General features: G+C 27.5%; 2 protein-coding genes across 10 annotated transcripts in view; one reads left to right on the top strand and one right to left on the bottom strand.

The window, feature by feature from the left end:
- LOC142231792 (3',5'-cyclic-AMP phosphodiesterase-like) overlaps positions 1-24,940 on the bottom strand; it is a 769,719-nt gene that overhangs the window by 108,832 nt on the left and 635,947 nt on the right. The gene's annotated exons all lie outside the window — the stretch shown is intronic.
- LOC142231793 (katanin p60 ATPase-containing subunit A-like 2) lies at positions 20,046-22,156 on the top strand. Its single transcript, XM_075302438.1, has 2 exons — positions 20,046-20,134; positions 20,194-22,156. Exon 2 carries the CDS (start codon positions 20,594-20,596, stop codon positions 22,031-22,033), a length of 1,440 nt encoding a protein of 479 aa, XP_075158553.1. The 5' UTR covers positions 20,046-20,134; positions 20,194-20,593; the 3' UTR covers positions 22,034-22,156.

Genomic DNA, 24,940 nt, shown 5'->3' with positions numbered 1-24,940 from the left:
CATTTTGTTAAAATTTTAATTCAATAGAAAGTTTTGTCAAACTTTTATTTTTATAGAAAACTTTCTCAAAATTTTATTTCTATAGATAATTTTGTCAAAATTTTATTTCTATAGAAAATTTTGTCAAAATTTCATTTCTATAGAAAATCTTTTCAAAATTTCATTTATGTAGAAAATTTTGCCAAAATTTTATTTCTATAGAAAATTTTGTCAAAATTTTGTTTCTATAGAAAATTTTGTCAACATTTTATTTGTGTAGAAAATTTTGTCAAAATTTTATTTCTATAGAAAATTTTGTCAAAATTTTATTTCTACAGAAAGTTTTAGAAAGATGTTATTAATTTACAAAATTTTGTTAAGATTTTATTCCTTTAGACAATTTTGTCATAATCGCATTTCTATAGAAAATTTTGTCAAAAATTTGTTTCTATCGAAAATTTTGTCAAATTTTTATTTCTATAGAAAATTTTGCCATAATTTTGTTTCTATAGAAAATTTTGTCAAAATTTTATTTCTATAGAAACTCTTGTCAAAATTTTGTTTCTATAGAAAAATGTGCCAAATTTTATTTCTATACACATTTTTGTCAAAATGTTATTTCTATTGAAAATTTTGTCAAAATTTTGTATCTATAAAAATGTTGTCAAAATTTTATTCCTATAGAAAAAATTGAAAAAATTTTATTTCTATAGAAATATTTTTATAGAAAACTTTCTCAAAATTTTATATCTGTAAAAAATTTTGCCAAATTTCATTTCTATAGAAAATGTTGTCAAAATTGTATTTCTATAGAAAATTTTGTCAAAACTTTGTTTCTATACAAAACTTTGTCAACAGTTTTTATTTCTATAGATAATTTTGTCTAAATTGTATTTCTATAGAAAATTTTGACAAAATTTTATTTCCATAGAAAGTTTTATCAAAATGTTATTTTTATAGAAAACTTTCTCAAAATTTTATATCTGTAGAAAATTTTGCCAAATTTCATTTCTATAGAAAATGTTGTCAAAATTTTATTTCTATAGAAAATTTTGTCAAAATTTTATTTCTATAGAAAAAATTGACAAAATTTTGTTTCTATAAAAATGTTGTCAAAATTTTATTCCTATAGAAAAAATTGACAAAATTTTATTTCTATAGAAAATTTTATCAAAATGTTATTTTTATAGAAAACATTCTCAAAATTTTATATCTGTAAAAAATTTTGCCAAATTTCATTTCTATAGAAAATGTTGTCAAAATTGTATTTCTATAGAAAATTTTGTCAAAACTTTGTTTCTATACAAAACTTTGTCAACAGTTTTTATTTCTATAGATAATTTTGTCTAAATTGTATTTCTATAGAAAATTGTGACAAAATTTTATTTCCATAGAAAGTTTTATCAAAATGTTATTTTTTAGACAACTTTCTCAAAATTTTATTTCTGTAGAAAATTTTGCCAACATTTTAGTTCTATTGAAATTTTTGTCAAAATTTTATTTTTATAGAAAATTTTGTCAAAATTTTATGTCTATACAAAATTTTGTTAAAATTTTATTTCTATAGAAAATTTAGTTAACATTCTGTTTCTATAGAAAATTTGGTCAAAATTGTATTCTATAGAAATTTTTGTCAAAATTTTGTTTCTATAGAAATTTTTGTCAGGTATCAAAAATCAGGTATCAAAAAATGAGGTACCCTATTTTCACCACATAAACGCCCCCTACGATCTCTGAAAGTTTCAAGTAAATCGGTTCAGCCGTTTCCGAGCTTACCCGGAACATACAAACAAACAAATAAACAAATAGACTTTGAATTTTATATACAGGTAGATTTTGAAAATTAAGTCTACAGCCAATATTTGAGGTAAAGAAGTTTTCAGTTGCTTCAACTTTGGCTACATGAGGGTCAAAAATCTAAATATTGGTTTTATCCAAATTAGTGACATATGCCTAAATGCATTTGTTTTTAATTTAAACAATTTTTAGTTCTTTTTTTCCATTACTTTCTGACTCAGGATGTGAATGTTTTCATTTCGATACAATAATACGATCCATTTATAAACCTCTATTAATACATAGTTGCAAATATGTACACACACAGGTTATTCAAGTATAAATCCATTTTAAGTCTATGCCATTGTCCTAGCAAAATCCTTTGTATACAAGATTTTTCGCTATTACGCACAGGTGTCCTATATTCATTCGATATAGTGAGTGTGTCATGAGTTTATGGACATCATGTTATGAACATATGTAAGAAGATTTTCAGAATTTTGAAACTTCTTGTTAACAACAAATACCCATCTTCTTCTTCTTGTTTCTCTCCTGGATGTATGTAATCCCAAGCATTTTAACCGAGTTTATTTCCAAGATATTTGCAAAACATGTATGTGTACGATAGGATTAAATGAATGCAATGGGTTTGGGTTTGAGTGAGCATGCATTGTGTTGATGTTCGCTGAGTGTATAAGTAAAGGAGCTGCTATGGTGGTACAAATACCTCCCCTTTTACCTCATTCAATGAAAGCTTATTATATAATGGCATTTTCTTCTCTTATTATATCTTGGATAATTGCTTCATTTTCTTTTTGCGCACTCAATGAAAACCCGTAAGAATATGGCATGGGTTACGATGAATATTTCTTCAATTGCTTTCCACTTTGGTTTTTTCCAACATGTTGTTGTTGGTTGTAGCCTTTAATGTGGTTTTCATTAAGGCTAAGTGTATTTGGCCAAGGTATGAGAGAGATGGATAGTGTACATACATTTGGAATTTGTGATATGCGAAAATGCTACACGAACTAAGTGATTTATTATAGAAACGTAATTCTTGAAAAATCAGGAAAGATGACAATTTCTTATACTCCAAAATGGTGTAGTTGAAAAAGATTTTCTATATTTCTAATCAAACTTCAATTCAGTTTTTATTGGTCCAAATACCATTTACGGGCGTCAAAATTTAGCTTTATTTCCATCAGAGACGTTGTGGTTTCTCGAAATCTTAGTTTTCAAAATTTAATGTAATTTAATTTATTTGACTTTATTTCTGGGAAAATTTTGTAAAAAAAATATTTCTATAGAAACTATTGAAAACTATTGAAAATCTATAGAAATAAATTGTTGACAAAATTTCCTATAGAATAAAAATTGGACAAAATTTTCTACAGAAATAAAATTTTGACAAAATTTTCTAGAAAAATAAAATTTTGACAACATTTTCTATAGAAATAAAATTTTGTCAAAATTTTATTTTTCTAGAAAATTTTGTCAAAATTTTATTTCCAATTTTTGTCCAATTTTTATTCTATAGGAAATTTTGTCAACAATTTATTTCTATAGAAAATGTTTTTAAATTTTATTTCTATAGAAAATTTGTCAACAATTTATTTCTATAGAAAATTTTATAAAAATTTTAATTTCATAGAAAATTTTGTCAAAATTTTATTTCCATAGAAAATTTTGTCCAACTTTTATTCTATAGGGAATTTTGTCAAAATTTTATTTCTATAGAAAATTTTGTCCAATTTTTTTAGAAACTTTTGTCAAAATTTTATTTCCATAGAAAATTTTGTCCAACTTTTATTCTAAAAAAAATTTATTCCCATGGAAAATTTTGTCCAATTTTTATTCTATAGTAAATTTTCTGAAAATTTTGTTTCTATAGGAAAATATTTTATTGTTATAGAAAAATTTGTCAAAAATTTATTTCTATACAAAATTATGCCAACATTTTATTTCTATAGAAAATTTGTCAACATTTTATTTCTATAGGAAAATATTTTATTCTTATAGAAAAATTTGTCAACAATTTATTTCTATACAAAATTGTGCCAACATTTTTCTGTAGAAAATTTGTCAACATTTTATTCCCATAGAAAATTTTGTCAAAATTTTATTTCCATAGAAAATTTTGTCCAATTTTTATTCTATAGAAAGTTTTGTAAAAAATTTATTTCTGGGGAAATTTTGTCAAAATTTTATTTCTATAGAAAATTTTGTCAACGTTTTATTTCCATGGAAAATTTGGTCAAAATTTTATTACCATAGAAAATTTTGTCAAAATTTTATTACCATAGGAAATTTTGTCAAAATTTTATTTCTATTGAAAATTTTGTCAAAATTTTATTTCTATAGAAAATTTTGTCAAAATTTTATTTCTACAGAAAATTTTGTCAACAATTTATTTCTATAGAAAATTTTGTCAAAATTTTATTTCCATAGAAAATTTTGTCCAACTTTTATTCTAAAAAATTGTATTCCCATAGAAAATTTTGTCAAAATTTTATTTCCATAGAAAATTTTGTCCAAATTTTATTCAAAAAAAAAATTGTATTCCCATAGAAAATTTTGTCCAATTTTTATTCTATAGTAAATTTTGTCAAAATTTTATTTCTATAGGAAAATATTTTATTCTTATAGAAACATTTGTCAACAATTTATTTCTTTACAAAATTGTGCCAACATTTTATTTCTATAAAAAAATTGTGAACAATTTATTTCTATAGAAAAATTTGTCCAACTTTTATTCTATAGGAATTTTTGTCAAAATTTCATTTCTATAGAAAATTTTGTCCAATTTTTATTCTATAGAAAGTTTTGTCAAAATTTTATTTCTGGGGAAATTTTGTCATAATTTTATTTCTATAGAAAATTTTGCCAACATTTTATTTCAGTAGATAAGTTTGTCCAACTTTTATTCTATAGGAAATTTTGTCAACATTTTATTTCTATAGAAAATTTTGTTCAATTTTTATACACCCAGAAGGAGACGAGATAGACACAGGGTGTCTTTGGCAAAAATGCTGAGGGTGGGCTCCTGAGTCGATATTGCCAAGTACGTCTGTCCGTGAACACATTTTTGTAATCAAAGTCTAGGTCGCAGTTTTAGCCCAATCGACTTCAAATTTGGCTCAGAATTGAACCCTATTGATTTTGGAAGAAATTGGTTCAGATTTAGATGTAGCTCCCATATATATTTCGCCCGACATGGACATGGCCCCAGAAGCCAGAGTTTTACCCTAATTTGCTTAAAATTTTGCACAAGAAGAACAATTAGTACTATAGTCAAGTGTGCTATTGAAATGTTATTGAAATCGGTTCAGATTTAGATATAGCTCCCATATATATCTTTCGCCCGATATGGACTAATACGGTCTTAGAAGCCAGAGTTTTACCCCAATTTGGTTGAAATTTTGCACTAGGAGCACAATTAGTAGTGCAGTCAAGGTTTATTGAAATCGGTTCAGATTTAGATATAGCTCACATATATATCGTTCGCCCGATTTACACTCATATGACCACAGTGTCCAATCTTTTACTCCGATTTAATTGAAATTTTGCACAGGGAGTAGAATTAGCATTATAGCTATGCGTGCCAAATTTGGTTGAAGTCGGTTCAGATTTAGATATAGCTCTCATATATAGATTTCGCCCGATTTACACTCATATGACCACAGAGGCCAATTTTTAACTCCGATTAAGTTGAAATTTTGTACAGGGAGTAGAATTGCCATTGTAGCTATGCGTGCCAAGTTTGGTTGAAATCGGTTCAGATTTAGATATAGCTCCCATATATATGTTTTTATGATTTCAACAAAAATGGCCAAAATACCAACATTTTGCTTGTAAAATCGCCACTGCATAGTCGAAAAGTTGTAAAAATGACTCTAATTTTCCTAAACTTCTAATACATATATATCGAGCGATAAATCATAAATAAGCTTTTGCGAAGTTTCCTTAAAATTGCTTCAGATTTAAATGTTTCCCATATTATTTTTTACTAATATTGTGTTCCACCCTAGTGCATTAGATTAGATTAAATTTTGAGTCTATAGATTTTGTAGAAGTCTATCAAACTCTGTCCAGATCGGGGTATATTTAAATGTATGTATTTGGGACAAACTTTTATATATAGCCCCCAACACATTTGACGGATGTGATATGGTATCGAAAATTTAGATCTACAAAGTGGTGCAGGGTATAATATAGTCGGCCCCGCCCGACTTTAGACTTTCCTTACTTGTTATTCTATAGAAAGTTTTGTCAAAATTTTATTTCTATAGAAAATTTTGTTTAATTTTTATTCTATAGAAAGTTTTTTCAAAATTTTATTTCTGGGGAAATTTTGTCACAATTTTATTTCTATACAAAATTTTGTCAACATTTTATTTCTATAGAAAATTTTGTCCAATTTTTGTTCTATAGAAAGTTTTGTCAAAATTTCATTTCTATAGAAAATTTTGTCAACGTTTTATTTCTATAGAAAATGTTGTCCAATTTGTATTCTACAGAAAGTTTTGTCAAAATTTTATTTCTTGGGAAATTTTGTCAAAATTTTATTTCTATAGAAAGTTTTGTCAAAATATTATTCCCATAGAAAATTTTTTCCAATTTTGGAAAAATTTTGTAAAAATTTTATTTATATAGAAAATTATGTCAAAATTGTATTTCTACCAAAAAATTATCAAAATTTTCTATAAGAATAAAATCGTATAGAAAATTTTATCAACAATTTATTTCTATAGGAAGTTTTGTCAAAAGTTTAAATCTATAGAAAAATTTGGCAAAATTTTAGTTCTATAGAAACTTTTATCAACAATTTATTTCTATAGAATATTTTGTCAAAATTTTTTTTTCTATAAAAAATTTTGTAAAAACTTTATTCCCATAGAAAATTTTGTCAAAATTTTATTTTCATAGAATATTTTGTCCCATGTTTATTCTATAGGAAATTTTGTCAGCATTTTGTTTCTATAGAAAAATTTGGCAAAATTTTAGTTCTATAGAAAATTTCGTCAACAGTTTATTTCTACAGAAAATTTTTTGAAAATTTTATTCCCATAGAAACTTTTGTCCAATTTTTATTCTATAGTAAATTCTGTCAAAATTTTATTTCTATAGGAAAATATTTTATTCTTATAGAAAAATTAGTCACATTTTTATTTCTATTGAAATTTTTGCCAATATTTTATTTCCATAGAAAAATTTGTGCAATTTTTATTTCTACAGAAAATTTTTTCAACATTTTATTTCTACAGAAAATTTTTTTAAAAATTTTATTCCCATAGAAACTTTTGTCCAATTTTTATTCTATAGTAAATTCTGTCAAAATTTTATTTCTATAGGAAAATATTTTATTCTTATAGAAAAATTTTTCACAATTTTATTTCTATTGAAAATTTTGCCAACATTTTATTTTTATGGAAAATTTTGTCAAAATTTTGTTTCCATAGAAAATTTTGTCAAATTTTTATTCTATAGGAAATTTATTTAAAATTTTATTTCAATAGAAAATTTTATTTCTCAGAGCATTTTGTAAAAATTTTATTTCTATAGAAAATTTTGCCAAAATTTTATTCATATATTAAATTTTGTCAAAATTTTAGTTCTATAGAAAATTTTGTCAACATTTTCTATAACAGTAAAATCTTATAGAAAATTTTATCAACAATTTATTTCTATAGAAAGTTTTGTCAAAAGTTTAACTCTATAGAAAATTTTGTCAAAATTTTATTTCTATAGAATATTTTGTCAAAATTTTATTTCTATAGAAAATTTTGTCAACAATTTATTTCCACAGAACATTTTGTCAAAATTTTATTTCTATAGAAAACTTTGTCAAAATTTTCTATAAGAATAAAATCTTATAGAAAATTTTATTAACAATTTATTTCTATAGAAAGTTTTGTCAATATTTTAATTCTATAGAATATTTTGTCAAAATTTTATTTCTATAGAAAATTTTGCCAACATTTTATTTCTATAGACAATTTTGTCAGCAATTTCTTTCTATAGAAATTTTTGTCAAAATTTTATTTCCATAGAAAATGTTGTCCAATTTTTATTCCATAGGATATATTGTCAAAATTTTTGTTACCATAAAAAGTTTTTCAAAATTTTATTACCATAGAAAATTTAGTCAAAATTTTATTTCTACAGGAAAATATTTTATTCTTATAAAAAAATTATCAACAATTTATTCCTATACATAAAGTTATACAATGATAACACTGCACTAGAATTAGATGATTCCAACGCCTTACATTAACATTAATTACAAGAAAGATCTTCATTTCAACTACCCCAAATGTAGTGAATATTTATATCTCGTTTTGCATTTGACTTGAATGTTTTCCTTTCATCAACTTAAAGACCCAAGGATATTAAGAAATATGTATGCCTTTAAGCAGTTGTCAAAGAACTACTGTTGCAGACAATCATCCCCTTTGATCCTTAAATGGTTCAACAAAAGGCTTTTGAGGTAATGGAAATTCCACAAAACATGAAATTCATCAGAAATGTAAACCGGTAAGAGTTCAAATTGACAGATTAAAAGGAAGAAAATTTAAGTACATATCAGAATTTAATTAAACAATTTAATATTTAAAAATAAAATATGGGGCTCGCTCACAATTTTTTACAAAATTAATACACAAAATTTAAAATAATATATTGAATAATTATGTATTACTTTTCGTGCAACTTTTAAGATATTTTCATAGTTAACGCTAATCTGGATTCTGTCCTGAACGGTTAATTTCAAGTCTTGATTTTCGATGAAATGTAGATAAAATGATTGTGGGGTTTATTTTGATCTAATTTGAAAAAAATAGACTTAGAAATTGCGGAGAAAAAAAACCATGAAGAAAGTAGTATGAGACTTTCTGTAAAAAAGAGAAAACTAAAACCTTGGCAGAAAGTGGCAGGGCACTTTCTTTTAACAGAATAAAAGGGCGCGTAGATTTCAGAGAGTAGAAATCTACTACAAATCCTATCGAGCAATGTAGGAAATGATTACCTATAGCGGGGAGAAAAATAAAACGAGACCAAGTTCAGTTTTATAAGTACAATTTATTTTACCATCCTTTGAGCGATGTTGACACTTCGGCTGACGTTGACAAAAGAGTTTTTTATAAATTGACTTCAAAAATTCGTGTGCCACTTTTTACAAATTCCCAAACTTTATTGTTTAGAAGAATTTCCTTCCTCAACTTGTGTCTGTTTGATGTGCTTTATGGTCTATTGGGTTCATATAACCTTAAAAACCACATACGGTAGTCACTAGGCGATTTGGTTATATAAAATTTTATTAAAATGATGTGATCGTGAATTTGGTTTATATTATTTTCATTATTAATACGAAATATTCTTCTTTATAAAGAAATAAACGTTTAATCATCTAACTCAAAAATGTTAATTTTTCTGTAACTACCAAAAAGAAAAAAAAAAAAAACACCCCTTATTGGAAAACCCAACAAAGACTGAATTCATTAAAAAGTAATATTAATATTTCGAATTTTTCTTAAAAAATTTATAGATTTAGGATTATCCCATTTTGATTTAAAATCTTAAAATTGATTAAATAAAAATCTAATTTAAATAGTTTTCTCAGACAAAGACAATATGTTCTAATAACTCCTTCCCCAAAAAAAAAAAAGTTATCATCAAATACAGCAGTGATGGGCATATAGACTACGCGGCGTTTTGCTCTTTCTCTCCAAACCATTCTCTTTGTGCAATTCATAGGGAGTATGATAATATTGTTAGTTATGAAAGGGATCTTTAAATAAAAAAAAAACGAAAACTATGCACTACTTTCCTTCAAAAATGTAATAAAACCAATTAGATAACTTAATATTGAAGTAAACTTGGTCTCTTTCACTTATAAATTATCAATTACCATTTGTCAAAGTACATAAAGAGAGCGATCATAGGGACTCGCATTCAAACACAAATTTCTCTCTGCCCATCCCTGAAATACAGTGACTAACTCCTAGAAACAAAAATCTCCCTTGCTCTCACTCTCTTTACACTGCCCTCTTAGTGCAGCATTGTTATCAAATTAGCTATTGTTTGATTTGTGAAATCACCCATGGAAATCTGTAATTATATGGACGAGAGGAAGCCACTTATCATGTTATGTTTTTTTTTTTTTTTTTTTTGAAAATTCAAAACGGAAACCTTATTATGTCATAATCTATAATCAAAATCAAAATGCCATAACAAAAGTCCCATTAGAATGATTAGATTCAATAATGATGTTGTAAAAATGCAGTCAATCAAGCAGAACAAGTGCATAAATTCTCTTTAATAATGAAATAAGCAATGTGCATAATTACACTGTCCAAACGAAGAGCAGAGAAAATTGATTTCTCTTCTAACCTTAATTGGGGCGAAATATTCAATAAACAATTATCGGTAAGAATAAATTAAAAAAACAAAAACCTAATAATGGAGATGTAACATAATTTTATTATTTAGGTAAACAAAAATTATAACAAACTGGTGTACATACACTGAAGGAAATGTTATCGTTTCTCAAAAATGAAATGCTAGACAAAAAAAATATTAAAACAAACAAAAATTGTCGAAACGTGGGGAACAATGCCATAAAACGTCTTGCATTTGCGAAAAATAATCATAGGTCTGATAGCTTAATTCTATGGGGAAAATTTAGAAATATACCTTGGTTTAAAAGAATTTTTTTAAAGAACAAATCAAACAGATAAAGGCTTCATCATTGCTGTTGATCTTAATAAAGACCATTCATATTAACGCACTGTTTTTTCATGGCAAATCCGAAGAGCGAAATATATCTAACAACATAATGTCTTGAAGTTTGGGGTGATGGGGCTCTCAAATGTTTGCCGTTTGCGTCACAAAATATCATTAACAGTCGTCTAAAGAAGGGATGGGCAGAGAGAAATTTTTATTTGTGTGCGAGTCGGTGTTATCGCTCTCATTATGTACTTTAAAAAATGTTATTTGAATTTGGAATTAAAAAAGACGAAATTGGTTTATTACATTTTTGAAGGAAGGTAGTGCAATTTTTTTTCGTTTGTGTTTATTTAAAGACCCTTTCTTAACTAATATGTTAATATTATCAAGAGCAAAACGACGCGTAGTCTCTATGCCAGGGATGGGCAGAGAGAAATTTTTGTTTGTGTGCGAGCCCGTATGTTAGGTTAGGTTAAAGTGGCCAAAGATTATAGATTTGAAGAAGGTGGGAGATTGGCTTGCGTCATACCAAATGTTGCATTTACCAGATTAGTTTAATACATGTTTGTAATCTTTTAGTTGTTTTTCGTTTTTTATTTTTTAAATGAAAAATTTAATTTTCTTAATGAAACAATGTTAAATTTTAGGCAACAACAAAAGAAATTACATTTTCCCCTTTATGGAAATTTATTTCGTGCTCTTAATATCTTTTTATTTGCATTTTAATGCTATGTCAATACTTGTCGTATATGTGTGTGGTTCGAGTATTAAACTAATGTGGTAAATGGTTTGATGTGCTCAGTAGCCAATCTCCCATCTTCTGCAATCTATAATCTTTGAAAGTGGCAGCCCGATTAAGATTCAGGCGAGCCCGTATGATCGTTATCTTTATATACTTTGGCAAATTTTAATTGAATTTGGAATTAAAAAAGACGAAGTTTACTTCGATATAAAGTTCTTTAATTGGTTTTATTACATTTTTGAAGAATGGTAGTACATATTTTTTTCGTAAGTTTTTATTTAAAGATCCCTTTCATAAATAATAATATTATCATACTCCCTATAAATTGCACAAAGAGAATGTTTTCGAGAGTAAGAGCAAAATGCCACGTAGTCTCTATGCCCATCGCTAGGCTAAAGCCTTGACTGTTACTCTCTCAATAAAAGAAAATAGAGAAAGAGATTTTAGTAAACAAGAGACAGCCTTGTGCTCTGCAAAAGAGCCAACAAATATCATGGTGTAGAGATATATGAGTTGAGAAAATTGACTCAAAATTTAAAGCCTTGACATTTTCTCTCACAATAAAAGAGAGAGAGAGAGAGAGAGAGTGAAAAAAGGGCAAAGAGCATTTAGTATATAAGAGACAGCCTTGTGATCTGTGAAAGAGCCAACAAATATTAAAGTTAAGTTAAAATTTTAAAGTGGCAGCCCGATTTATTTTCAGGCTCACTTAGACTATTCAGTCCATTGTGATAAATATTAAAGTATAGAGGGCTATAAATACAAATTGATTTTCTGTCAAGATAGCTCTACCCAGAAACAAAGAAAAAAACATTGCCTGTTTTTCTCGAAAAGCCACAAAAAACTATACACTGTCACACATACATATTGTTTGTTTTTAGTTTTTCTTTTTTAGATTACTGTCATCATTTCTTTGTATTACTTTTATTTATTTTTTATTTTCATTTTATTTTATTTTCATTATATAATTTGAAGCCACAGAGCGGCTAACGAGTGACTTTTTCATTAAGAAATTTATCAAACACACAAATGTTATTGATTTTAATGACGAAAACGAAATTTTAAACCGAAATCGAACTAAACACGAACATTCATGAACATTATGGTGCGAGAGATATCTAAAGCTACATTTTCGTAATAACAAAACTTTGATCTGAAGAAAAAATTGCAAAGAGAATTTTATTTGTTGAAAATTTCTTTGAGTAGCAGAGTATTTTTTCTAATTGTGTAGGTGGAATTTATAAAACAAAACAACAACAAAAAAAGATTTATATGCAATATTTGCATATGCAACTATTGCATATCTTTATGACCAGCAACCGCAAACAGTTTGTTAAAATAATAATTCTACCAACGAATAAAACAGCAATTGCGAAACCAAAATATGCACAAAAATCAAAAATGATTTATTGTAAACAAAAGGCATCACATAACTTATACATTGAGAGGGCATTTATATTTTTCGTTTACAAAAAAATATAGATAATTGCAAAAAAAATGTATGTAAATTTTATAGAATTTAAACTTTTTGGTTGATTGGAGATTGGGCAACAATTATTATTTCTCAAATAGAGCTGATAATATTTTCCCTTGTAGTTTCTTATATTAACTAAGTATTGACAAAAAGTTATAGGTGTATATATATAGCTCTTCATATATGCTATGTTCCAACTAAAAAAGTCTTTAAACGAACGTGTTGAAAAACATGTCCTATATTTGAACGATTTTTTGCTTTGTAGTGTAGATGAAAACGGACAACAAATTTAAAGACAATTTCATTAAATTTAATGATTTTTTATGAATTATTAAAGTCGCGTTGACCCTAGCCCAAACATTTTTTTCTTTCATGTTATGATACCTACATATTTTTAAGTGAAATAACTTAATTACAAGGACAATACGACTTCATTGAAACGCTTATCGACTTTTGGACAAGGAAAAAACTTTATACTAGAGAAATGCGTCTTCTATGCTAAGCAAAATTTGCATTCGTATTTTAAAGACACAAAATCTTTGACCTCACGACAATATTTTTTTCAGTGTACTAATTAAAAAAATCTATGCAAGAATTAAATTTACAAAATATTTGTTTGAGGTTAATATGTATTTATGATATCAAGATATGGTTGTTTAACTCTCTAAAGCCCAAAGGGAAATTTAGATTTCAAAACTGTTTTTGAAAGAAGGAGGGGGAGGGGGGGGGGGTGAGGAAACACTTTGAAAAGATGTTTGCAATACACATTTAAATGTTTGCATATGCATTCCCCAGAAGATCACAGTAAAATTTCTTGTTTATAAACAATAATTTAGCTTTCTGACTATTATACAACCTAAAGTGTTTAATTTTCAATGACATTAAAGGTGGGTATTAAGTTCGAGTTCAGCCGCTAAAATCGTCATTTTGTCACGATTACTTTTCTTTAATAATCCATTTTAATGAATACAAACTTTTTGAAAATTTACTTTGGGATATTACCCGTCAAGTTATAATGAAGTCTGAAACAAATATGTATAATTTTATTACTTTTTTTAATGATTTAGTTTTCACTTTAGTGAAAATTAGCGTCTAAACTCGAACTTAATACTCACCTTAAACCAATAAAATTTTCATAATTTTTTATTTTAACTTCCAAAATATTTTTTATTTTAATTTTCATATCCGTTAATTAATTAATAAATGTAAGTTAAATATGTTATATTATCGATATTTAATATTTTCAATCTTCCGATCAAAAATATCAAACTAGACGACCCACCCTAATGTCACCTAATTATGATCTTGATAACATATGTCTCTGACCTATATCCTAATTTTCATCTCTTCATGCAATAGAAACAACTCAATAACATATCAACTCTATTAACGATAATCCTATTGTTGTTGTTATTTGTGATGACTTCTTTTTCTTCGCTGCACCATAACAAACCAAAGATCAGCAAGACGAATCCAGTAGTCGTTAATAACACATCAATAACGACTCTTACAATAGAGATAACGGTAATCCTAATTTTGTTGTTATTCATAATGACTTCTCCTTCTTCGCTGCACCTTCACAAATTCAAATTAGCAAAAGAAACCAGAAGTCGCTAAAATATTGCGTCGAAAATGATCAATATAAACAAAATAGCAAAGAAAACGATATAGTCATTAACCTAAAACAAAATATATGTAAATGAATTTGCAAATTAAATAATTTTTCGTTTTATAACTAAATATATTAAAGTAGAATAGAATAAAATCAAAATACAGTGAACCTTCTCAAACTTGGACACCCTGAAACGGGGACATCTCTCAAATATGGACATTTGTCGTGAAATGTTTGGGTTTTGTAGAGGTCACAATCGACCTTACATTTACAATTAAAACATAAAGGTCTGTACCAATCTGAAAATTCACCCCATAAAAACGCCACATAAATTAGTGGGAATTTACTCCACCACTAAACATGAAGTATCAACACTCACCACATTCCCCCACCCATCGACCATCTTTATAAACATATACAAACCTATTAGTGCCATTGCTTTAACTCACTCTTTTACTAACATTTCTCTCCCAATAACTTTCAAACTGTTATCTCAATGTAATCATAACGTAAATCACAAACAAAAACAATGCAAACGCAGACTAAAGACACAAGGGCATATATAGATATTTTTGAATAACAATAGTTGTTAGCTGTACTTGATCAAATTAAAAAATTAAAAATAAAAATTAATTATTATTTTAATAATAATTTTAATTATTATTTTAATTATTAATTTATACCGTAGACACAGATATATATAAATATGAAAATAATTATATTAAAAAATATTGAAGTGTTGACTTCACAATTTTCTTATATGACCACAATATGCATATGGTCAATACAATAATATTTTATCAATTTATTTTCTTTTGTAATTAAAACTCTCCCCCGTACGTATTTCTCTTCAATTTTCTCCTATCAAAATTTGCCTGTTTCCTTGCCATAGAAAAAAGAAACAAAAGCCCTTTTGTCATAGGGAATAAACAAAATTTATTGAAGACTATAACAAGTAACATTATTCGATTACCCATAAAATAAATGGTCCATGAAATATACGACAAATAAATCAAACAACAACAACAAAAAAGTGACAATCCAAAGATTATGGTGGCCACAACGTGGGTTCAGAGATATGAAGAGTTTTGGCAAACCACAATCTTAACCACATGCGTTTGGTATAGAATAAAAACAAAAATAAATAAATCCTTATTTTAGTTTGGGAGTTGTAGAAGTTTGGAGGCGCAAAAAATCCAATAAAATCCAGCCTACAAATTTTGTATCTGCTTTCATTTAACCACTAAGAATTGTAATCATGGGGTAGAAAAATGAAGGAACATCTTTACAAAAAAAAGAAAAAAATAACACAAAAACCAATTGACAAGGATAATAAGATAACGATGAAATCCTATAACAGGACAGCGTTGGAGTTGGTGTATGCTGGCGGGGGCTTAAGCATGTAGAAAAAGTCTAATAAAAGTAATAAATTTTAGTAACTATAACAACGCACTTGTGCAAATATCCATCTTTAACTGAATCTTTATTCAAGTTGTGGATGTGGTAGCAACCTGACAAAGTTAAAATGAAATAGACCCCCCATCAAAGCGACCAAACTAAGTAAAGAAGAATAAATAGAGTTGCCAGTTTGGATATTGATGAAATGTTTTGAGGAGTGAAATTCCCCCCAAAAAATATAAAACAAAGTAAACCAAATTTCTCAATTTTAGGATAAATGAAATTTAATTCATGATAAAATAGAGATACGCAACATAGTGGATAATTGTTTTTGTTTTGAAAAAAAAAAATTAAATGTTTGGCAATTTCCAAATTCGACAGTGTTTAAAATCTAATTTTGAAGTTAAAAGCAAAAGGCCGACATTAACATAAAAGGGAATGTGATGAAGATCCTTATATTCCGACAATTTATAAAAATTTGGCAAAGGCGAGTTAAGAACAAGTGTATACGGCCGTAAGTTCGGCCAGGCCGAATCTTATGTACCCTCCACCATGGATTGCATAGAAACTTCTACGAAAGACTGTCATCCACAATCGAATTACTTGGGTTGTGGTATCTTAAAACTTCTTAACATCGTTTTCTAAATTGTGAGTTAGTCCATACGTGGTATATATTAGACAAAAAAACTTATGTATAGGTAAGTCTACAAATAATTACGAATCGATATGGACTTTTTGCACGGTACGTAGTGAGCCAGAATTGAAATATGGGGGTCGCTTATATGGGGGCTATATACAATCATGAACTTGATATGGACCAATTTTTGTGTGATTGGAATTCGACTTATCTGAGGGATATATATATATATATAACTATAGACCGATATGGACCTAGTTAGACATAGTTGTTAACGACCGTATACTAGCACAATGCACCAAATTTCAACTCACTCGGATGAAATTTGCTCCTCCAAGAGGCTCCAAAACCAAATCTCGGGATCGGTTTATATGGGGCTATATATGATTATGGACTGATATGGACCACTTTTGGCATGGTTGTTAAATATCATATACGATCACCACGTACCAAATTTCAAGCAGATCGGATGAATTTTGCTTCTCTAAACGGCACCGGAGGTGAAATTTGGGGATCGGTTTATATGGGAGCTATATATCATTATGGGAACCAATTCCTGCATGGTTGTTGGATACCTATACTAACATCACGTACCAAATTTCAACCCAATGGGAAGAATTTTGCTCTTCCAAGGGGTTCTGGAGGTCAAATCTGGGGATCGGTTTATATGGGGCCTATATATAATTATGGACCGATACCGACCAATTTTTACATGGGAGTTTGAGGCCATATATTAACACCACGTGCCAATTTTCAACTGAATCAGATGAATTTTAGTCTTCCAAGAGGCTCCGGAGGTCAAATCTGGTGATCTGTTTATATGGGGGCTATATATAATTATGGAACGATGTGGACCAATTTTTGTATGGTTGTTAGAGACCATATACTAACACCATGTACCAAATTTCAGCCGGATCGGATGAAATTTGCTTCTCTTAAAGGCCTCGCAAGCCAAATCGGGGGATCGGTTTATATGGGGGCTATATATAATTATGGACCGATGTAGACCAATTTTTGCATGGTTGTTAGAGACCATATACTAACACCATGTACTAAATTTCAGCCTGATCGGATGAAATTTGCTTCTCTTAGAGGCCTCGCAAGCTAAATTTGGGGGTCCGTATATATGGGGGCTATACGTAAAAGTGGACCGATATGGCCCATTTTCAATACCATCCGACCTACATCAATAACAACTACTTGTGCCAAGTTTGAAGTCGATAGCTTGTTTCGTTCGGAAGTTAGCGTGATTTCAACAGTGAACTTGTTTAGAAGAGAGTTGTAAATTTACTCTCTTCTGAACAAGTTCACTGTTTTTTCTATTTAAATTAATTTCCCTGAAGACGAGCATCGGAGATGTCTCGAAATATTGGATATTTTCAAATAAAAATTACAACTCAATACAACAACAACATCTGTTTTTATTTACATGACCTCAAGCCAAACTAAACAAATATAATCAAAATTTTATTTCTATAGAAAATTTTATCAAAATTTTATTTTATACAAAATTTTGTCAAATTTTTATTTCTATAGAAAATTTAGTCAACATTTTATTTCTATAGAAAATTTTGTCAAAATTTTATTTCTATGGAAAATATGTCAAAATTTTTTTTCTATAGAAAATTGTGTCAAAATTTTATTTTTGTAGAAATTATGTCACAATTTTATTTCTGTAGAAAATTTTGTCAACAATTTGTGAAAATTTTATTTCTATAGAAAATTTTGTCAAAATTTTATTTTTCTAGAAATTTGTCAAAGTTTTATTTCTATGGAAAATTTGTCAAAATTTTATTTCTAAAGAAAATTGTACCAAAATTTTATTTCTGTAGAACATTTTGTTAAAAATTTTATTTCTATAAAAAATTTTCTCAAAATTTTATTTCTATAGAAAATGTTATCAAAATTTTATTTCTATAGCAAAATTTTCTCAAAATTTTATTTCTAAAGAAAATTTTGTCAAGCTGTCATTTCTATAGAAAATTTTGTCAAACTTTAATTTCTATAGAAAATTTTGTCAAAATTTTATTTCTATAAAAAATGTTGTCAAAATTTTATTTCTATAGAAAATTTTATCAAAATTTTATTTTTATACAAAATTTTGTCAAATTTTTATTTCTATACACAATTTTGTCAACATTTTATTTCTATAGAAAATTTTGTCAAAATTTTATTTCTATGGAAAATTTGTCAAAATTTTATTTCTATAGAAAATTGTGTCAAAATTTTATTTTTCTAGAAATAATGTCACAATTTTATTTCTGTAGAAAATTTTTTCAACAATTTGTCAAAATTTTATTTCCATAGAAATGTAATTATACCCTTCACCACTACTGTGGTACAGGGTATAATGAGTTTGTGCATTTGTATGTAACGCCAAGAAGGAGTAATCATAGACCAACCTTTTAGTATACGGATCGGCTTAGAATTAAATTCTGATTCGATTTAGCGATGTCCATCTGTCTGTCTGTCTGTCTGTTGATGTATTTTTGTGTGCAAAGTACAGCTCGAAGGTTTAGTCCGATTGTCCTAAAATTTGGTATAGGGTCCTGTTTCGGCTCAAATACGATTCCTATTGATTTTGGAAAAAATCGGTTCAGATTTAGATATAGCTGCCATATATATTTTTCACCGATCTGGTCATAATTGGCGTGTATATCAACCGATCCTCCTCAAATTCCGTACATCCGAATATTTCATGAGTCTCGAAAAACTTGCAAAATATCAGCCAAATCGGTTCAGATTTAGATATAGCTGAGATATAAATGAGTGTAAATCGCCCGATTTACACTCATTTGCCCACAGAGGCCAATTTTTTGCTCCGATTTAGGTGAAGTAGGGAGTAGAACTAGCATTGTAGCTATGCGTGTCAAATTTGGTTGAAATCGGTTCAGATTTAGATATAGCTCCCATATATAGCTTTCGCCCGATTTACACTCATATGACCACAGAGGCCAATTTTCAACTCCGATTTAGTTGAAATTTTGCACAGAATAAGCATTGTAGCTATGCGTGCCAAATTTGGTTGAAATGGGTTCAGATTTAGATATAGCTCCCATATATATGTTTTTCTGATGTCGACAACATTTTCCTTGTAAAATCACCACTGCTTAGCCGAAAAGTTTTAAAAATGACTCTAATTTTCCAAAATTTTGTAGAAGTCTATCAAATTCTGTCCAGATCGAGTGATATTTAAATGTATGTATTTGGGACAAACCTTTATATATAGCCCCCAAACACATTTGACGGATGTGATATGGTATCGAAAATTTAGATCTACAAAGTGGTGCAGGGTATAATATAGTCGGCCCCGCTCGACTTTAGACTTTCCTTACTTGTTTTTATACAAAATTTTGTCAAAATTTTATTTCTATGGGAAATTTGTCAAAATTTTATTTCTATAGAAAATTTTATCAAAATTTTATTTTTATAAAAAATTTTGTCAAATTTTTATTTCTTATGATTTTTTATCAAATAATCTCGACTATAGGTCTATAAATTAAACTTGAAATTGTTGGTTTCTTGTTTTTTTATTTTCTATAGAAAATTTTGTCAAAATGTTTATTTCTATCGAAAATTTGTCAAAATTTTTATTTCTATAGAAAATTTTGTCAACATTTTATTTCTATAGAAACTTTTGTCAAAATTTTATTTCTAGGGAAAATTTGTCAAAATTTTATTTCTATTTAATTTTTCTATTTCTGTCCTATGTCAAGCCCATAGCTTCTGCACAAATTTTACACCACTTCCGGAACATTTTCACTATTTTTGTGACGCTGCTTTTTTTGCTGGGTATATAATTTTGTTATTAAAAATTTAATATAATATTTTCATTGTAAATTTCCACCAAGAAACTCCTGTTTATTCCTATGACAACCCTTCCCAGATATCCTGTCCATGAATGAAGGCAAAAAACAAACAACAACAGAAATTTCGTAAAAGTTACCAAAGCAACCATTTGTGGCCAACAGATTGCTTCAGGAATACACAAAAAAAAAGAAAAATAACAACAATAATAAAGTTACTTAATTTTTTGTTTTGACATGACAACCAGGAAAACCAAAGGACAAGACAAACGATTCAGCAGTATGGCTGCTTTGACAAACTCAATTCCAGAGACAGTTTAATTGTTTGGTTAAAGGAGTTAGCAGTTACCGTTTTTTTTTCTCAAGAAAAGAGCAAATTTTTTTTTTTTACTTGCAATTAATTTTGATTTATTGTGTGCTGTAAAAAATAAAAAGCTTTAGGAAAATGTCAAAAGACGAAGAAATTCGTAATATACACACGAGACGTCGAAATATTTTGTATTTGATGCAGCGATACCTTAACGATAATGGTCTTTACAATACAGCGGCGGCTTTGGCCTCCGAGGCTAGATTCAATGAAGATTTTGAATTATGTGATAATATTGATTTGGATGCCATTTATTTGGAATATGCCAGTTATTATCATTTAAAATTTGGTAAATATCCCAAGATTTTGAAAAAATCCAAACCTCCAGTAAAAGTGGAATTATCGGCTAAAACCAAAAACAAAAAGAATCTCAAGCAACAGCAGCAGCATCATCAACAAGCCGTCAATCAAATGGCATCTCCCACACATCAAACTCTCAAACTAAATGAGGAAACCAAATCAATTCTCGATATAAATGATCTGCAAGTGACAGTTAAGAAAATGCAGACCCAAACTACACATCAAGCGGAAATGGATACCTTGGAGCAAAGGAAACCCAAAGAGATGTTAAATCGTTTACAGGAAATCCAACATGGGACACCTGGAGTTGGAGGTGGTGATATGCTATTAACTTGCCAGGAATGGCAAAATCTTGCTGAATTAGTGCGATCCACTATTATGACTGAGGATTTACGTTTGAGATGGTCTGACATATGTGGCAATAGCCAGGCCATTGAAATCATAAAGGAGGCAGTCTTGACTCCCCTCAAATACCCTCAATTATTTTCGAATGGTCTTAAGCCTTGGCGTTCGGTTTTATTACATGGTCCCCCTGGTAGTGGTAAGACCCTATTGGCCAAAGTCCTTTATGCCGAGACCAAGGATAAGGTTACGTTTTTCAATATAACCTCTAGTGTGGTGATATCCAAATGGCGTGGAGAATCGGAAAAGCTACTGAAAATTCTATTCCACCTCGCTCAACGTCATGCTCCCTCCATTATATTTCTCGATGAAATTGAGGGTCTCACCTCCAAGCGGGACCGCTCAAGTGATCATGAATCCTCGAAGCGTTTTAAAAATGAACTTCTCCAACTCATGGATGGCATGGAACAATCATCCCATGGTGGTGGTGTTTTCATTTTGGCCAGTACCAATTTACCCTGGGAAATTGATGAAGCATTTTTGCGTCGCTTCGAAAAGAAACTTCTCGTCCAATTGCCCAATGATGCGGAACGGGCAACATTGATTGCAAAATTGTTACCACCCAATGTCCGTCCGACTGAGGGACAAATGACGTCATTGGTGAAATTGTCATTCAATTTCACGGGTGATGAGATCCGTTTGGCCTGCAAAGAGATAGCCATGCAAACAGTGCGCCGTATAACAAAGGCAACACTAAAAGGTGAGAAGTCATCTACGGAGGAGATACCAATGGAGAATGCTTTTAGACAAATTAAACCTTTGAGTTTATTGCTGATGGAGAAACATGGTAAATGGCAAAAGGAACATGGTTCATAAAATTGGACATTGTATGTTGTGCCGAGAGATGTTGGACCGTAAAGTGAAGACAATGCGTAAAGGAATTCATAGAATAGTGAATGAAATGGATGATCAAATACAAAAGGATAAATTGTAATGAAATGTTGGTTAATGTTTTTTTTTCTCTGGGGGGGAGGGAGGGGGCAATGGTAAGTAAAAAGGATAAAGGTATTTCAAGATTTTGGTGAGGGTTCTAAATACAGTAGAAAAACCTTTCATCACTGTAGTTATAGTAAAATGAACAATAAAATGTTGAGAAAATTTTCTATAGAAATAAAATTTTTAAGAATTATTTTTCATAGTTTACAGTGTAAAACAGAGTGTGAAGCTGTGTACACCAGAACAAATCCTTGAACACGGTTTTGACGAAGTCAACCGAACTATTGGAAATAAAAATAAAAGAAAAACATCATATCTATGTTTTTTAATCGACCTATAGCCGAAACTATGAAAAATAATTCTTAAAGATAAATAAAAAGGTCAACGATAATCATCCAGAAATAGAAATAAAATTTTGACAAAATTTTCTATTGAAATCAAATTTTGAAAAAATTTTCTCTAGAAACAAAAAATTGGCAGAATTTTCTACAAAAAATAATTTTGACAAAATTTTCTATTGAAATAAAATTTTGACAAAATATTTTATAAAAATAAAATTTCGACAAATTTTTCTATAGAAATAAAATTTTGACAATATTTTCTATTGAAATCAAATTTTGACAAAATTGTCTCTAGAAACAAAATTTTGGCAAAATACAGAAAAAAAAATTTTACAAAATTTTTTATAAAAATAAAATTTTGACAACATTTTCTATAGATAGATAGATTGTTGTTCTGTAGAAATAAAATGTAGAGAAAATTTTCTATTGAAATCAAATTTTGAAAAAAATGTCAATAGAAATAAAATTTTGAAAAAAATTCTCTATAGAAATAAAATTTTGACAATATTTTCTATTGAAATCAAATTTTGAAAAAAAAATTCTCTAGAAACAAAATTTTGGCAAAATTTTCTATAGAAATAAAATTTTGACAAAATTTTCTCTAGAAACAAAATTTTGAAAAATTTTTCTATAGAAATAAAATGTTGACAAATTTTTTTACAAAAATTAAATTTTGACGACATTTTCTATAGATAGATAGATTGTTGTTCTGTAGAAATAAAATGTAGAGAAAAATTTCTATTGAACTCAAATTTTGAAAAAATTTTCTATAGATATAAAATTTTGCAAAAATTTTCTATAGACATAAAATTTTGGTAAAATTTTCTATAGAAATAAAATTTTGACAACATTTTGTATAAAAATTAAATGTTGACAACATTTTGTATAAAAATAAAATTTTGACAAAATTTTCTATAGAAATAAATTTTTGACAACATTTTTAACAAAAATAAAATTTTGACAAAATTTCTATAGAAATAAGATGCTGGCAAAATTATCTATAGAAATAAAATTTGGACAAAAATTTTTATAAGAATAAAATTTTGACAACATTTTCTATAGATATAAAATGTTGACAAAATTTTCTCTAGAAAAAAAAAAATTTGCAAAATTTTCTATAGACATACAATTTTGGCAAAATTTTCTACAGAAATAAAATTTTGACAACATTTTCTATAGGTAGATAGATTGTTGTTCTGTAGAAATAAAATGTAGAGAAAATTTTCTATTGAACTCAAATTTTGAAAAAAAAATTTGAGTTCAATAGAATTTTGCAAAAATTTTCTATAGACATACAATTTTGGCAAAAGTTTCTATAGAAGTAAAATTTTGACAACATTTTTTATAAAAATAAAATTTTGACAAAATTTCTGTTGAAATAAAATGCTGGCAAAATTATCTATAGAAATACAATTTGGATAAAAATTTTTATAAGAATAAAATTTTGATAACATTTTCTATAGATATAATTTTCTATAGAAATAAAATTTTGACAACATTTTTTATAGACAAAATTTTGACAAAAATTTTTCTAGAAATACAATTTAGACAAAACGTTTAATAGAAATAAACTGTTTGGAAATTTTTCTATTCAAATCAAATGTTGACAAAAAAATTTTAGTTAAATTGTATAGAAAAAAAATTTTGACAACATTTTTTATAAAAATAAATTTTGACAAAATTTTCTATAGAAATAAAATGTTGAGAAAATTTTCTATTGAAATAAAATTTTGACAAAATTTTCTATAGAAATAAAATTTGGATAAAATTTTCTGTTGAAATAAAATTTTGACAAAATTTTCTATAGAAATAAAATTTTGACAAATTTTATGTTTTTGTTGTTTTTTTCCATCTTTATTTTCAAACAAAAGTTTTTCTGTTTTTTCTCAAGCCCGAAAAAAACTTATTTTATTATTTCTCTTTTATTATTCGTCTAGATTTCAACATTTTTTATTGAAATCAAATTTTGACAACATTTTCTCAAGAAATAAAATTTTGGCAATATAGAAATAATATATTGCAAAAAATTTCTTTAGAAATAAAATTTTTTCTATAGAAATAACATTTTGGCAAAATTTTGTATAGAAATAAAATTTTGATATAATTTCCTTTATAAACAAAATTTTGGCAAAATTTTCTATAGAAATTAAATTTTGACAAAATTTTCTATGGAAATAAGCTGCAATAAAAACAACAACAATAAATAAAATTTTGACGAAAATTTCAAAAGGAATAAAGTATTGACGAAAATTTTCTACAGAAATAAAATTTGGACAAAATTTTCTGTAGAAATATTTGTTCGGTAGATTTGTGGCAAGATTTTCTTCAAATTATTTGTAGATTTGTTTTTTTTTTTTTGGCACAAGTTGTAATCGTGGTTACCACACATTCCCAGCAAAAAAAAATTTGGAAGTTCTTCCAAAGGCACAACTTTAAAAGAACTTTC

The sequence above is a fragment of the Haematobia irritans genome, chromosome 3 (assembly GCF_050003625.1).
Source record: "Haematobia irritans isolate KBUSLIRL chromosome 3, ASM5000362v1, whole genome shotgun sequence".
NCBI classification, from domain to species: domain Eukaryota; kingdom Metazoa; phylum Arthropoda; class Insecta; order Diptera; family Muscidae; genus Haematobia; species Haematobia irritans.
The sequence above is the reverse complement of the archived record's forward strand: the minus strand, read 5'-3'. Positions and strand labels throughout refer to the sequence as shown.